At 41.0% G+C, this 17,122-nt stretch overlaps 1 protein-coding gene across 2 annotated transcripts in view; it reads left to right on the forward strand.

The window, feature by feature from the left end:
* The window catches only part of LOC141080531 (4-hydroxyphenylpyruvate dioxygenase), a 95,283-nt gene that overhangs the window by 76,818 nt on the left and 1,343 nt on the right, over nucleotides 1-17,122 (forward strand). Inside the window, exons 11-14 of one of the 2 annotated variants that reach the window (XM_073565790.1) lie at nucleotides 4,397-4,468; nucleotides 5,712-5,834; nucleotides 10,536-10,652; nucleotides 15,012-15,254. In XM_073565790.1, the coding sequence (XP_073421891.1) occupies nucleotides 4,397-4,468; nucleotides 5,712-5,834; nucleotides 10,536-10,652; nucleotides 15,012-15,239 (540 nt within the window). In that variant the 3' untranslated portion in view covers nucleotides 15,240-15,254. Of the gene's footprint in view, nucleotides 1-4,396; nucleotides 4,469-5,711; nucleotides 5,835-10,535; nucleotides 10,653-15,011; nucleotides 15,255-17,122 lie in introns of those variants that run through there. The other variant, XM_073565791.1, reaches the window with a different exon arrangement.

A 17,122-nucleotide genomic window follows, 5' to 3' on the forward strand; every position in this document is an offset into this window, starting at 1 on the left:
CCGATTAAGTCCTGCTTTGAAATGAAAATTCTAAGGAAACATAAAAAATAAGGTTAATATCATATTCATAATTCTAAATATTATTACTGATGTAGATTTTTAATTTTCATTAAAAAATACAGTTCTACTATTTCTACTTCTACAAACACTCTATATATACTGTATGAATATGTATATATCCACAAACTATAAAACTACAGGATTATACTCTATAAAATAATTACATATAACTCACTAATTGTATAACACTGTTACACAATATATATTACTTTTTTCCTAGCCAATTCCTACACCCATACTTATTTCTCTGCAAAAAATATCCTGAAAGGTTCTTGCCATTTTAAAGCTGATAGATTCTTGGAGCAGAGTATTCAGTTTACAGGCCATGATGTCACTCACCACCTGTTTCTGTCTGTCAAATTCGGCCATCTTTGTTACCGGAAGAAGATCAGAACTCATCATTTTTCTGAACTCAATTTGTGTCTTTTCGGTGATCTTTTGCATCATTCCATAGGGCTTATAACAAACATGTGATTTCCTTTGTTCTTCATATATTTGTTGATTTTGAGGAAAACTCATTTTAGAAGGTTTTGCTAATGCAGGCTTCTGATAAGATTTTACTCTGACTGTCTTCACAAAATTAGCACAATTTACTTTCCTTTCACGATTCTCGTGTTTTCTGGAAAAATCAAGGGATTGCGCACATTCAAACAAAGAATCTTTTTGTGACGCAATAACACGAGATGCAGGATTTAAAAACCAAAATTTGCTTACAAAACTCCTTATGAGGGACTGTGTTTTGACATTCTCACTCAGCATTCTATACAAACGTTCATATATGGACATGAACGTAAAAATACATTCCTTCCGACCAATCCTTAATTTTTGAAGAATATCAATATCTGGATGATTTTCATTTGATGAACAAAAAATGAGAATTTTTAATCTGTCCTTATCAGTTAAATTCTCATGTGTTTCACCAGATAACTTTAAAGTCAATCTCCTAGCAAAGTTTACAGGGATCCACATTTTGAACAACTGATTCTTCTCCTCGTTAGATAAATCAAATTTATCAACACAACTTTCAAAAACCTCAGAGTTTCTACAAACATCTATTTTGTTTTCATATGCAGGAATTATTTCGCATATCTTAAGCAAAATTTTTCTTACTTTACTTCGGATTTGGGCCTGTGAGTCGTCTATTTTTAGTGGTACGTCTTTCCCTTGTACGTCCTCTACGTCAGTTCTGAAGTCTCCTCCTACTTCTCCATCTTGTTCCACGTCTGCAAGGTCACCTTCCATGGCTGCTGCTACTTGTAACTGTTTCTCCACATTACAGTGAATCTCGGGAATATCACTATCCTCTACACAATCATTTTTAGATTTCTCTGACACAGATCTATGAAATATATCTACCATCTGTAGAATATTTTTTAATCTCTCTCTTTCTCTATTGAAAAACTTAGAATCTAACCTCTGATTCTCGAGTTCACACTCGGCATATAAACTTAACCATAAAACTTCTGAATTAGAATTGTCTACAGACTTAAATTTCAATTTGCTCTGCTTAGCAAGACAATTAATGACATCCATTTTATCTTACCTTGAAATGTCTCAGCTTGTTCCTTTGATGGACAACGCTGGGTTCCTGTTGTCTTCACACGTCTGGCTTACGTCTGGTACTTTTGGCACTTGTAGTACTTCTCAATCTATCTGGTAATTCTTACTTCTAGGTTCTGTGTGATTCTTGTAAGTAGTGGAATTCCCGATAACTTGCACATATGATTTGACGTTAGCAAAGTCCAATCCCCCTTTTGGGCAAGTGGAGGGAAATTCGCAAAAAAGTACAAAAATGCAGATCTGGCTGGCTCTCCAATGTAAAATAATGCATATCCTGTAAAATACTCAGGACTAGTTACCAGATATATATAGTGGTTTATTTGGATTCTTCCATCAAAGAAAGGTTATTACAGAAAAACAGGTGAATAAAAATAGGTGAAAGAGAAATTGTCCATAGTTCATACTCTGAGATCCCACATGGCAAAAGCAACATGTATTCTTCTTTCTCTCCGGGATCTCACATGGCAAATGGCGTCTGTCTCTCTTAGGCTTCTTCGTACTAAAGTAACATACCAGCTGTTATGTCATGTCATGGCCCAGCACAGAAGACATCTTCGTGTCTGTCTCTCATGATGGTGAGGGAAGAGCGACCTCTACAGTTAGCCATGAATTATATACGTCTCCTAAAGCACGTGGTCTCTACATATATGGAGCTGTCTTTCTACCATGAGCCAAGCTTAAAAATAGCCTATGTCGTGTAAGCTAAAGCAATGTACAGAACTGAGTCTTATAAGAAATTAACGGATTATTAATATTTAACACTTTTTTTCCCCTATTAGCTGCCGGCATAGACATTGGGGGCTTATCTACAGCATTCTGTAAAGCTGTAGATAAGCCTCCGATGTAACCTGAAAGAGAAGAAAAACACGCTATATTGTACTCACGGAGGTGGCGGTCCGGTCCGATGGGTGTTGCAGTCCGGTCCGGCGCCTCCCTTCTTCATGCCATGACGTCCTCTTGTCCCGTCCTGAAATGGCTCCGGCGCAGGCACATTGCTCTGCCCTGTTAAGGGCAGAGCAGAATTCTGCAGTGCGCAGGTGCCAGACCTCTCCCGACACCTGCGCACTGCAGGACTCTGCTCTGCCCTCATCAGGGCAGAGCAATGCGCCGGAGCCATTACAGGACGGGAGAAGAGGACGTCATCGCATGAAGAAGGGAGGCGCCGGACGGGACGGCGACACCCATCGGACCGGACCGCCCACCTCCGTGAGTATAATATAACGTGTTTTTCTTCTCTTTCAGGTTACATCAGAGGCTTATCTACAGCATTACAGAATGCTGTAGATAAGCCCCCCGATGTCTATGCCAGCAGGTGAAAGACCAAAAAAAGGTGACAGATTCCCTTTAAAGTGAACGTCCACTCTTGAACATTAATTTTTTATTTATATTCTAAATTCTCTGATGCTGTTGATATGTAGTTTAAAAAAATACTGTAATAAGATTAAAGGGAATCTGTCAATCTGTCCGTAGGTTTTTGATATATAATATGAGATAGCATAATGTAGGGCAAGAAAGCCTGATTCCAAAGATATGTCACTTACTGGGCTGCTTGGTGTAGTTTTCATAGAATATATGTTTTGTCGAATGTAGTAGATTTAAGTCTTCTGCTTTGTGTATTACCCCACCCCACCCCTTATTGGTAGCTTACGGTATACACTGTGTATTGTGAACAAGCTGCTGCTCAGTGATAGGGGTGGGGTTACACAGATTAGCCTGACTGCTGGTCCTGTGAGCTGTATTCCTGGCAGTATTACTCTCCTGCTAATAAAATACTGCTCTGAAACAACTCACAGCCTAATAAGTGACACATCCTTGGAATCAGTGTCTCGTGCCTTCCATTATTCTACTCTCAGATAAAATAGTAAATACCTGCTGACAGATTCCCTTTAATTAACCTATGTTGTTGCCAACCTCCAGATGTTAAATTGTGCTGTAACTGCTTTGATCTGTACACTGCATCTGGTGTATGTCAGCACAGAATGACTGTTCAAACTAAGTCCCACAGCACAGGCAAAAAGGTGGGGCCACTCATATACATACACCTTCCCACCTGCTTGTTTTCCCTTTATCACCTCCCACGCTCTTCTTTGATTGACAGCTGTGGCTTCATAGAGCCAGAGAACGGTGGAGATAGATGAAAACAAACAGGTGGGAAGATGTATGTAAGTGCACTCCTGATAGTCCTCCATAGAGTATAATGCACACCCCATAGTCCTCCATAAAGTATAATGCACTCCCCATAGTCCTCCTTAGAGTATAAGGCACTCCCCATAGTCCTCCATAGAGTATAATGCACTCCCCATAGTCCTCCTTAGAGTATAAGGCACTCCCCTTCCCATTCTGGATGCCGATACAGCTGAATGTGAGATGATGGGTTGGCACCAAGCCCCCCTGGCTCACAGGCATCCCTGCTTCAATGGAAATGCTTGGCTGGCTCCAACGCCTGTAGCATTCTGAAAGAGGCTGTCTCTGATGATGTATATATAGTTCTGGAGCCAGGAGAGGTTTGCTTACATCTGCATGTCCACCCAGCAGTCTCCATTAAGGTCCTGCATACACCAAATCCTTTATATGCTGTGGATTTATTACAGCTGCAGTATGCTTGTATATATGTAAATACACATTGTGTTCTTGTATCCATAAATACCTTAATTTTGGATCCGCATCTCATGGATGCATGAAAGGTGTGCCAACATCATGTAACATTTAGTTATAAAGCTCTGGTTCTTATATAATTGTAAATGATAAGCACTGAGTAATTTTCACTTTCTTTCAGGAATATGTGGACTACTATGGCGGTGCTGGTGTACAGCACATTGCTCTGAACACTTCCGACATCATCAAAGCAGTGAGTAATTCAGGCAATTTCCAGAAAGCAGAAGGGAAGGAGGGGCGAGTCTTCTGCTTTGATCTCCTTGCTGTTTGGCTAAGGGTGGTGTGTTTGTACATGCGAGTCTGTGCATGAATACCTGCATGTGAGACATGAACGCTATGTATATTTTGCCTCCTTTTTGATATGGAGTATTTAATATTAATGACTTTGTGAGCACGATGACATATGTATAAGTTGTGAAAATGAGCTTACAACATTCACAATTTCCATAATGACTGTCACTAACCAGTACATGCTAATGCACCCACTATACATATTAAAGGGGTTTTACAAATTGTTTTCAAATGATCTAAAATACACAAATAATAAACTTAAAATGAGTGACATCATCACTGAGTCGCCATGTTGCCCATTACGATGATTATTATTTTTGTATTTTAGATCATTTAAAAAAAAAACAACAGGATAATAACTCTGGAGCCAGCGGTGTTGCAGCACTCGTGGTCCCAAGTCTATTGTGCGGTTGTTATGACATGTGACCCTGGCGCCCAATCAGCAACGGCGTCACTGTCCCCACCTTCAGACATTTAAGAGGAAGTCTGGGCTGCAGCTGATCTCTCACTTCCTTTTCATGTTCACTTCGACAGTAGGCGTGGACAGTGACGCCACACTGGACGCCGGCGTCACAACAACAGCATGGGAGTCCCGGGGAAAGCGAGCATTGACACCGCTGGAAAGGCACCGGCACGGGAGGTGAGTATAAGCTTTTTTCTTTTATCGGGCCAAGGTATGAGGAAAAGCTATCCAAATAGTGGACAACTTGTTTAATGCGGGTGTCCCCCTTTAAGATTATCGCTCCAGAGGCTGATACCAAAATCTCCCAAACTCAAATGTTCCTCTCAAATCTCAGCACTGCCTCTGACCACTGCACCTGTGATTGTGTACAGGCTACAGATATGACATCATGTCTCCAGAGCTGCAACCAATCCCTGATCTCAGCGGCCTTTCCAATGTAGACAGCAAATAGCCACTGAGCTCAGTGACTGGCTGCAGGGGTATCACTGTGATGTCATTGCTGCAGCCTGTACACAATCACAGGAGCAGCGGCGAGAGGCAGCGTTAGATGCCAGGAATGTTACAGCTCAGTTTATTTCTCTTTTCCTCCCCAAGCCTCTGGAGTAATAGTATTTGAAAGGGGACTACCCATTTAAGATATTGACACAATTCTCATTGATTTCTTATAATTTATTTTTAAAAGGTAAAGAATCTGAAATCACGAGGAATGCAATTTCTTTCTGCACCAGACACTTATTATGATGAGCTGAGAAAAAAATTGAAAAGCGCCAAGATCACTGTGAAGGAAGATATTAGTGTGCTACAGGTATATATCTGTAATAAAAAAAGAGCAGAGGAAAGAAAAATGGTAATAAGTCCCAGACAATAATCAATGTAAAAAAAGAACCATCTTTTAATATAAGGAATCATGCATTGCGCCAAGTGTTGGGGTTGGCGTCATTCCAGCAGTAGAGGACAGGTTGACCTATTACAGTGAGTATATGCCTTACTATGTGCCCTCTCCTGCTATTAATGACTTCAACTTTTTACTGTTGTTTTCATGCGGAGACCATGATTGTTTTTGATAGGCCGGGATCACACACAGCGAGATACGGCCGAGTCTCGCAGGTTAAAACCAAGCTCTGGCGTCGGCACTCCGGGTGGAGCGTGCAGCCGCACAGCAATACATGGAGCTGCACGCTGCGCTCCGGAGTGCCGGTGCCAGAGCTTGCTTTAAACCTGCGAGACTCGGCCGTATCTCGCTGTAGTGTGACTCCGGCCTTAAATAAAGGCTCTTTTTCTACATTGATAATTGGCTTGGACTTATTACCATTTTTTCCTTTCTTAAGCTCTTTTAATGTTCACATATTGTTTTTTTATTATTATTATTATTATTTTTATTATTATTATTATGCTTTTCTTATATAGCACCATCATATTCTGCAGACATTATTCTCACCGTCACTTTATCACCTATCCATATGTCTTTGGATGTGGGAGGAAACCCACGCAAACACGGGGAGGACATACAAACTCCTGGCAGATGTTGTCATTAGTGGGAATTGACCCCAGCACTGCAAAAGCAACAGTGCTAACCACTGAGCCACCGTGCTTCCTGTTTACCCTATACTCAGTCCTCTATTATATACCCTTAACCGTGTGTCACCAGACTTTATATTATTTTTATTTTACAGGGTATTTTTTCTACTGTGTTTATTTGATGCATTTCTTGTTACATAAAAAGGCAATGTATTGCACGTACAGGAGGATACAGAACTATAAGAAGCAAGATATAGCTGTGTACCGTATTTTTTGGACTATAAGGGTGTGTGCACAAGCTGCAGATTCTGCTGTGGATCCGCAGCGGTTTTGGTCCTGCGGATCCGCAGCAGTTTTTGCCAAACTGTACAGTACCTTTATATTCTATGGAAATCAAAAACTGCAGTGCACACAGTGCGGATTTGCTGCGGTTTCAAAACCGCAGCATGTCACTTCTTTGTGCGGAATCCGCAGCGGTTTCACACCTGCTCCATTGTAGAGGTGTCAAAACACAGGGGCAAACCGTAGGCTAATACGCAGATAAACCACAGGTCTTTCGACCTACGGATTTTGCAAAATATGCAGCATGTGCACACACCCTTAGATTAGCCTGCATAATTTTCTGCAGAGAATCCGCATCTCTTGGCAGAAAATGCCTGTGGATTTCTTGCTGATTGTAACACGTTTTTGATGTGCGGATTTGTTTGGTGGTACTGGGAATGGATTCGGTCTGTGAAATTTCTCCCTTGTGCTTCTGGAGGACAGAGAGAGAATATATGCCAGACTAAAAAACGCTGCTGCGGATCCGCAAAAACAACGGACATGCTGCGGAAAAAAACCGCTGCCAATCAGCGTGGATTTTTCCGCAGCATGTGCACATTAAATCTTACTTTACCAATCACTAACATTGCCTGTGCACTACACTGCGGATTTGATGCAATTCCGCGAGTCCAAAAATGCAGCGGATCCACATCAAAATCCGAGATGTGTGCACATAGCCTACGACGCACTTTTTCAAAAATTTAGTGTGAAAATGGGGGGTGCATCTTATAGTCCAAATGCAGGCTTACCCGGGGAGCTGGATGCGGCAGTGGGGTACCAGCGGAACCGGCGGCAGCAGAGGATTGGCGATGCGGAGTGCACCTGAGCAGGGTCCCTTCCTCAGGATGCTGGCGGCAGAAATGTGGCGACGCCGCGGCCCGATGTCCTTGGCGAGCAGGGCCGAGTGCATCAATGGTTTTCCATGCAGTCATCCTAGCAAAGCTGTGGCCCGTCGGAAGCGGCGTGTGCGCAGATTGAGATCTCTGTGGCCCTCGGCTTCAGGAAAATGGCCGCCAGAGGCCGCGCGTGCGCAGATTGAGATCTCGGTGGCTATTTTCCTGAAGCCAACGGCCGCGGAGATCTCAATCTGTGCATGCGTGGCCTCAGGAAGATGGCTGCCGAGAAACCGGTGATGCACTCGCCTCTGCTCGCTGTGGACACCGGGCTGCGGCGTTGCCACATTTCTTGCCGCCGGCACCCTGAGGAAGGGACCCTGCTCCATGCTCTGCCTCATGCAATACAAAAGCGATGGCTATATCTAGACTGTACTGACATTGGAAGATGGGTATATATAAGTGATCTAAATAAAGATTTATAGCTAAAAATGAAACATTTTCTTGAAGAAATATCATTCTACTCATCTACAAAAATATATATTTGTTTTGCATAAACTGTCCATCATTTGTTCATCTACTCATTTTATAATTGAAATCTTGAAGAGGAGATGTGGGAAAACAAAAAACGAGTTAAGGATGACGTTTTAAAATATTTCATTTACAAAAATAATATATAACTGGAAAACTGAGACACTACAATTTCCATCATAGCCTAAATGTTTACTACGCACAGGATACAAATATACTACAAGACGTACCATAAGCTGGTGATGGATAATTACATTCCTGAACACTAAGGGTATGTGCACACGTTGCAGATTAGTCTGCGGAATTTTCTGCACAAAATCCGCATCTCTTGGCAGAAAATGGAGAGAGATTTTATGTTCCAGACTTGAAACCGCTACTGCGGATTCGCAAAAACAATTGACATGCTGCGGAAATAAAACCCGCTGAAAATCTGCACAGATTTTCCGCAGCATGTGCACAGCAATTCTTAATTTACCATAGACTAACATTGCCTGTGCACTATACAGTGGATTTGATGCAAATCCGCGCTTCAAAAAACGCGGCAGCTTCGCATCAGAATCCGCAACATGTGCACATATCCCAAGTCTGTGTTCACACGTTTTTGCTGCATCTTTTTTCAGTGCAGATTTGTCACACAACCTGAAGGGTTTTCTGATTCCAGCAAAGTGAATGAGAATCCTGAAATCTCATGCACATGTTGCTCATTTGTAACTTGCAGATTTAAATGTGCAGTATGTCAAATCTATCAACTGAAGGTTTCACCCATATTTGTGAGTGAGGAAAAATCTGCAACAAAAATGCATATAAAAAATGCAGCAAAAATGTGTTTTCCGCTGCGTTTTTCCTGCCAAGAGATGCAGAAATAGCGCACAAATTTGTCCACCGAATACTTAAACGGAATCTGTCACCCTTTTTTGGACTATGAGCTTCCGGCATCAACATCAGGGGCTTATCTACATTCTGTAATGCTGTAGATAAGCCCCCGATGTAACCTGAAAGATAAGAAAAAAAGAGTTAGATTATACTCACCGGGGGGCGGTCCGATCTCGGTCCGATGGGTGTTGCGGTCCGGCGCCTCCCATCTTCATACGATGACGTCCTCTTCTTCCCTTCCTGTCGTGGTGCAGGCGCACTGCTCTGCCCTTTTGAGGGCAGAGTCCTGCAGTGCGCAGGAGTCGGGAGAGGTCCGGCACCTGCATACTGCAGTTTTCTGCTCTGCCTTCAACAGGGCAGAGCAGTGCGCCTGCGCCGAACCACGACAGAAAGGGAAGAGGACGGCATCATATGAAGATGGGGGGCGCCTGACCGCAACACCCATCGGACCTAGCTAAGCCCCTAATGTCAGTGGCCGCAGCTCAAAGTCCAAAAAAGGATGACAGATTCCCTTTAAGCACCACTCCAACATTTTACTGCATCGCTGGAGTGATGCTTTAAATGCAATTCCCATGGCCCATCTGATACTCACCTTCCAACCTTTTTCATTTGTTTTCGACCCTGTTCCCGTCGGTCTCTGGCAAAAGTGACCTGTTTACAGCTCCACTGATTCATGGTGCTGCATTGAGGTCACTTTTCAATACAAGCCTATGAGAGCCTCATTCTGCCTCTCATAGACTTTGTATTGAGAGCTAGTGACTAGAGATGAGCGAATTTGTTCGGATTTTGTCCCCGAACCTGATTTTGACATATTCAAGCCATAATCGAACCATATTCGTGCCAAAAGTTTGTCTTATGATCGATTCCGAACATGTTTGGTAATTTCTACTCCCATTGACTCTAATGACTTTCGGCTGTGTTGAACGAATATTGCAAAAACCATATTCGATTCCAATAGTATTCGGAACCAAATCCGAACAAATACGCTCATCTCTACTTGTGACGTAGCTTCTGGACGGTCAGAAGGTACTGTCACAAGATGCCATCGCAGGACCGGAGTGGTGCCGAAAAACTGTGAAGACACCCGAGATTGAGTATATAACTTGGGGGCAGGGGGCTGAGATTTAAAGCACCACTCCAGTGTTGAAAAAAAGAAAAGAAAAAGCTGGAGTGGTGCTTTAACGTGTGCACTTTAACGTGTCCTAGCATAAACTAAAATGCTAGCATAATACCCAGTGCATCAAACAAAAGGACATGATAAAAGCAAACACACTTGTTTCCTCCAACATTTGTACTGGGGTATGGTACGGATACCCATAACCTAATTTTTATTAGGTTCTGTTTGGATCCAGTTATTCACACGATAGGACAGACTCAAGATAGATTTTAAAATACACCAAACCAACTCTCGTCTGCTTTCATTATTTCAGGAGCTTAAAATTTTGGTCGATTATGATGACAATGGCTATCTTCTTCAAATCTTCACCAAGCCAGCACAGGACAGACCGACCCTCTTCCTAGAAGTTATACAGAGATACAACCATTACGTGAGTCAATTTACAAATGTCTATTTCCCCATATGCAGAGTTTGTATTTCCAATAATGTGAATGCAATCCTAACCCCAGCCAGCGATCGCGCATTTGCATTAATTGCCTGACCTGCTCAAAGCAGATGAAAGCTAAAGGATAATTGTCCACTATGGTTTTAGTGTATAATTGCACCTTTGAAGAATGTCTGTAATCACCGTTAGGGCTATTTACTGACATTGCTCTAAGGTAGAAATACGACCATAGAGAACCATAGAAATCAATCATGGAAAAGCTTTACATTTTAGACATATATATACAGTTGTGGCCAAAAGTATTGACACCCCTGCAATTCTGTCAGATAATACTCAGTTTCTTCCTTAAAATTATTGCAAACACAAATTCTTTGGTATTATCTTCATTTAATTTGTCTTAAATGAAAAAACACAAAAAGAATTGTCCTAAAGCCAAATTGGATTTAATTCCACACCAAACATAAAAAAGAGGGTGGACAAAAGTATTGGCACTGTTCGAAAAATTATGTGATGCTTCTCTAATTTGTGTAATTAACAGCACCTGTAACTTACCTGTGGCACCTAACAGGTGTTGGCAATAACTAAATCACACTTGCAGCCAGTTGACATAGATTAAAGTTGACTCAACCTCTGTCCTGTGTCCTTGTGTGTACCACATTGAGCATGGAGAAAAGAAAGAAGACCAAAGAACTGTCTGAGGACTTGAGAAACCAAATTGTGTGGAAGCATGAGCAATCTCAACTCTACAAGTCCATCTCCAAAGACCTGAATGTTCCTGTGTCTACCGTGCGCAGTGTCATCAAGAAGTTTAAAGCCCATGGCACTGTGGCTAACCTCCCTAGATGTGGACGGAAAAGAAAAATTGACAAGAGATTTCAACGCAAGATTGTGCGGATGTTGGATAAAGAACCTCGACTAACATCCAAACAAGTTCAAGCTGCCCCTGCAGTCCGAGGGTACAACAGTGTCAACCCATACTATCCGTCGGCGTCTGAATGAAAAGGGACTGTATGGTAGGAGACCTAGGAAGACCCCACTTCTTACCCCGAGACATAAAAAAGCCAGGCTGGAGTTTGCCAAAACTTACCTGAAAAAGCCCAAAACGTTTTGGAAGAATGTTCTCTGGTCAGATGAAACAAAAGTAGAGCTTTTTGGGCAAAGACATCAACATAGAGTTTACAGGAGAAAAAAAAGAGGTATTCAAAGAAAAGAACACGGTCCCTATAGTCAAACATGGCGGAGGTTCCCTGATGTTTTGGGGTTGCTTTGCTGCCTCTGGCACTGGACTGCTTGACCGTGTGCATGGCGTATTAAGTCTGAAGACTACCAACAAATTTTGCAGCATAATGTAGGGCCCAGTGTGAGAAAGTTGGGTCTCCCTCAGAGGTCATGGGTCTTCCAGCAGGACAATGACCCAAAACACACTTCAAAAAGCACTAGAAAATGGTTTGAGAGAAAGCACTGGAGACTTCTAAGGTGGCCAGCAATGAGTCCAGACCTGAATCCCATAGAACACCTGTGGAGAGATCTAAAAATGGCAGTTTGGAGAAGGCACCCTTCAAATATCAGGGACCTGGAGCAGTTTGCCAAAGAAGAATGGTCTAAAATTCCAGCAGAGCATTGTAAGAAACTCATTGATGGTTACCGGAAGCGGTTGGTCGCAGTTATTTTGGCTAAAGGTTGTGCAACCAAGTATTAGGCTGAGGGTGCCAATACTTTTGTCTGGCCCATTTTTGGAGTTTTGTGTGAAATGATCAATGTTTTGCTTCATTCTCTTTTGTGTTTTTTCATTTAAGACAAATTAAATGAAGATAATAATACCAAAGAATGTGTTTGCAATCATTTTCAGGAAAAAACTGAGTATTATCTGACAGAATTGCAGGGGTGTCAATACTTTTGGCCACAACTATATATATAATATATGAGAACAAAGAGGAAATCCAGCAAGAACTCAGCAAACCAGGATTGGAGTAAAATGATGCTTTTCTTTATTTCTTCAATAAGGTTAAAAAGACGACTCACAAGGATCAGGAACCAGAGTGCATGGCAGAAATAAACGCGTAGTCCCATTTGCGTTTATTTCTGCCATGCACTCTGGTTCCTGATCCTTGTGGGTCGTCTTTTTAACCTTATTGAAGAAATAAAGAAAAGCATCATTTTACTCTAATCCTGGTTTGCTGAGTTCTTGCTGGATTTCCTCTTTGTTCTCCTATTGAAGGATTTACTCCTAATCCAGTCCGTGCAGGAACTTGATTACCAGGTGGAAAGACCCAGCAGTCTCATTGCTGCCGCTGGACACTGACATACATAATATATATATATATATATATATACACACACACACATATATAATGTCAGACAGCCGATTTGTAACCTACAATTTGGCTAATATGTTTTAAATATTGTAACAGATTTAGTGCCTAGATGAGTAAACTTCATACGGACCTGTCGTGGCAATCATCCTGCCCCATCTCAGAGCAATGCATGACAGCACACACTAAGAATAATGATGTGTAATATACTATATATTTTTTTTATGTGACACCAACGGGAACCTTCAATGCCAATATAAAAAAGCACAAGGAAAGGGGAAAGTGAAGCAAACACTAAGATACTGTAGAACAACCATTCCTAAATGGGCTAAAACTTGTATTTTTTTTTTAAACAATTTTAAAATATACAATAATGGTCATAAAAAATATATAGAGCATAGCGCACAAGAGGGGATACATAGAGACAGGAATAGAGGTGGGAACACCTGGATATAGCAAAGCAATATGTAAATAGAACACAAGTCTCAATTGCCTATACAAAGTGTTCATATATGTATAAGTAAAGTGCATGTGCTGTAAACTTAGTAAGCCACAAAGTTGGATTAGACACAAGTATCCCTGTTTATAACAGGGACCAGGGGTAATAAGACAGAGTGTCACATATTTCCTACCCCAAGTCCTGCTAATAGAACCAGTTAGAGGCAATACATAAAAGAAGTCAAGTACTGCAATGCATATTTACAACAGAATGTAGGTATGCAGATGCCCACCACACCCGATGCGCGTTTCGCTCTGAAAGCTTCTTACTTATAGATATATGAACACTTTGTATGTATAGGCACTCAAGGTTCCTCTGGGAATAGACAATTGAGACTTGTGTTATATTTACATATTGCTTTGCTATATCCATGTGTTCCCACCTCTTTTCCTGTTTTTATGTATCCCCCGCTTGTGCTCTATGTATTAGTATATATTTATATGACCATCATTGTATATTTTAAAATTGTTTACAAAAAAAAAAATATACAATTTTCAGCCCATTTAGGAATGGTTGTTCTCTTAGTGTTAATATATATATAATTACGTACCTTTTCTAGCAGATTTACTTGTCTGTTCCAGTAAATCCGGAAGGTGGTCACCCAGATTGTGATAACAGTAATTGAGAGTGTTTCTGTATAACACGTACGCAGAGTAGGTGTCAATCATTGTGGATGCTGGAGAGGTGTCCCTCTTGTACAGATGACAAGTACATTTACATACGGTACATATATTTTTTGTTGCACCTTTTTGATATACAGCCATTAGAGAAATATAATATGCCTGTCTGAAGATAAATCTGCTGCGACTCTACATGACTGCTCAATTGTAACAGTGTGTGCATCACTGTCACGCTTCTCCCTGTTTTTCCCATGAGAGTGGACGGTCAAGTGATTTGACCCGACAATCAAAGTGGGCGAGACTAGTAGGCACGTGACCGCAACTGATCAAAATCACATACAAGTAGCCAAGTGGCAGCTCACCCGCATGGGGAGCACATGGAAATCTTGAGTGTGTGCTCATCACACACTGTCATGATTTGGCAGTCTGCACCCACATAGAGAACTGCAGTCTTTTCATCTGAGACAGAACAACCCCTTTAATTGGAAATTTACAATGCGAAGATCACAACCCCATTCTACACACTGTGTCTGATAGGAGCAGAAAGTACAGACCTCCAAAGCTTTTCATGAAGACTTAAAAATTACACTGGGAAACATTTTTACTAGGTTGATATTACAAGCGCAAAAGCAGAGATGGGCTCCTAGCTCGGGCACTCCATTTTGTAACATAGTAAATTACCAATGTAACAGTGATATACATTAGACCTATGACATATTAGGCCAAAAAAATCCAACATATTTTGTACCTAGATGAGGCTTGAAGACAATTGTTTCAGGAAAACAAGCCTTTCCAGATTAAAGTTGCTGCTACTGAAGCCGCCATCAGTCATTACATCTATGTATATGGCGCACACAGACAAGGTTTACCTTTGTGAGAACCCTCTTTAGCACCATCCTCAATACATTTACAGCACTGGAGCCAAATGCAGAATTTACATGGACGTCAGCAGAAAATCTACTGCAGCAGCCAGCAGGACTGTGGAGTCGGTAAGCCAAACCTGCGACTCCGACTCCTCAATTTCCCTTCCACCGACTCCCACATATATTGCTTATATTTAAGTGAAAAAATTATTGTAGTACAATGTGAACATCAGACATTTAATCATTTCTATGATGCAATAATCAAGATATTTAGATAGAACATAATATCTATTTATTGGAATACAACGTTAGAACACAAAAAACTGTAATAAATTGTAAATATGTAATACACTATAATATTGAATATATATATATATATATATATATATATACACACATATATATATATATATATATATATATGATATATATATATATATATATATATATATATATATATATATCACTATGTAATAAACTATGTAAGTGGCAAAAAACAGTTTTCAACAAAAACATACTAAATAACATTTGTGCAGTCTGTGAATTTGTTCTAAGAAATAGAATTGCCTCCATCAGATCCTCCTTCATAGATGACCTAAAATCTGACCTAATAATTTTAAGGCCAGTGAACAACCTCTACACTAACTTGGGTAGGAGGCAAAGCCGTAACCACATGGGCAACATCTCTAACAATTTCCAAGGATAAAGGAATTGCCTCATGCACAGTCAGTGTTGATGAACGGTTGAATTTTTCTTTGAGAGCAAGTGAAACATTTTGCTGAAATATGGTCAAGTTGCTTGCTATAGGAGACGGAGTGAAATCTTTTTCCTTGCAGCAATGCTGTGCCTGCTCCATATCATCCAAATACTTGTCAAAGTCAAACTCCTCATCTGATGAAGATATGGCAGCAGTAGCACTGTCAGGACCCAAGTCCTCTTGCGCCTGGCAGTCCTCCTGTAGGCCACTCATCCTAACTGCTACCTCAGTCAGAGCTTCTTTTCCTTTAGTAAGCTGTTGATCATCAAGCAATATACGATGACTTGGGTCCACATAAACAGCTGCCAGAAAAATTTTAATTTTCCAATAGCTGTGTGTCTCTCCGTTTCATTGAAGCAGAAATGCCATCTGCGATTAAATCTCCTCTTTGGGACAGGCAAAATAGCAAGTTCTTCCACTCCCTTATGAAAATGCCAGGAGTTAAATCCTCAGCTTGTAATTTTATAGTCACGGTAAATAGGTGATTAAGCAATTCCTTCAATTCAGCCACCTGTGTCCATTGACCTTCATTTAGGGTTACCTGAGGGTTCGCCATATCTATAAGAAACGGTTTTAGCCAGGATCAAAACTAGGGGGGGGTAGAACCTCATACTGTTCCGCAGAATCTCATACTGCACACCTCAGCTGCTGCAGAACCTTATACTGCACACCCCTACACTTGAAAATAAAGCCTGCACCTTAAGAAGATGTGGTGAATGCAATCTATTTATTCCAACTATAAATTGATGTTGATGTGTTACTGAAGACGAGCAATGCCTGTCCTGGGCGTCCTTTTGGGCAGCTATGAGGTGTACCTGACTGGTGCTAAAAAAAAAAAAAAGTGTTAGTCTGTGTGCTATCCGGCTTTCATTCTTTTTGATACAGTTAAGATATGGATAGACAGATATGGATAAATGGATAGAGCAGATTTCTAATCTGCTTTTGCTATTGAAAACATTATCTATGAGCTCAAAAACCTTTCAGGTGATGCGGTTTTTTAAAAAGCTGATCTGCTTTTGCAGCTGAAAAACGTATCCTCAAAAACGCAGCAAAAACGCTGTGTGTGAATGTAGCCTTAGATCAGGACTAGAACAGCCATTTATAGGACATTTGATAACTTACTCAAATTCCTATGAAAAAAATATTCAGCACATTCTGCAATGAACTAGTTACAGTGGCCTATAAGAAGTTAAATAGAGGGAGTTTGCTCCCACTGTCACCTCATTTGTGCTTCTGCAATGTAATTTCTAGGTGCCAATGAGTTTCAATGGCAACTGGATGCTAAATAGGTTGCATTTTCTAAGAAAAATTGGGATACTCCCAAAAAGCAGGTCATTCATTTCTGAATTATTGTCAGCTTTTTATCGATAGGTCTGTGACGTATCAGCCCATATCACTCAGGAC

Source organism: Dendrobates tinctorius, unplaced genomic scaffold, assembly GCF_039654945.1.
Source record: "Dendrobates tinctorius isolate UK_male_01 unplaced genomic scaffold, ASM3965494v1 ptg000016l, whole genome shotgun sequence".
In the NCBI taxonomy this organism is placed as follows: Eukaryota; Metazoa; Chordata; class Amphibia; order Anura; family Dendrobatidae; genus Dendrobates; species Dendrobates tinctorius.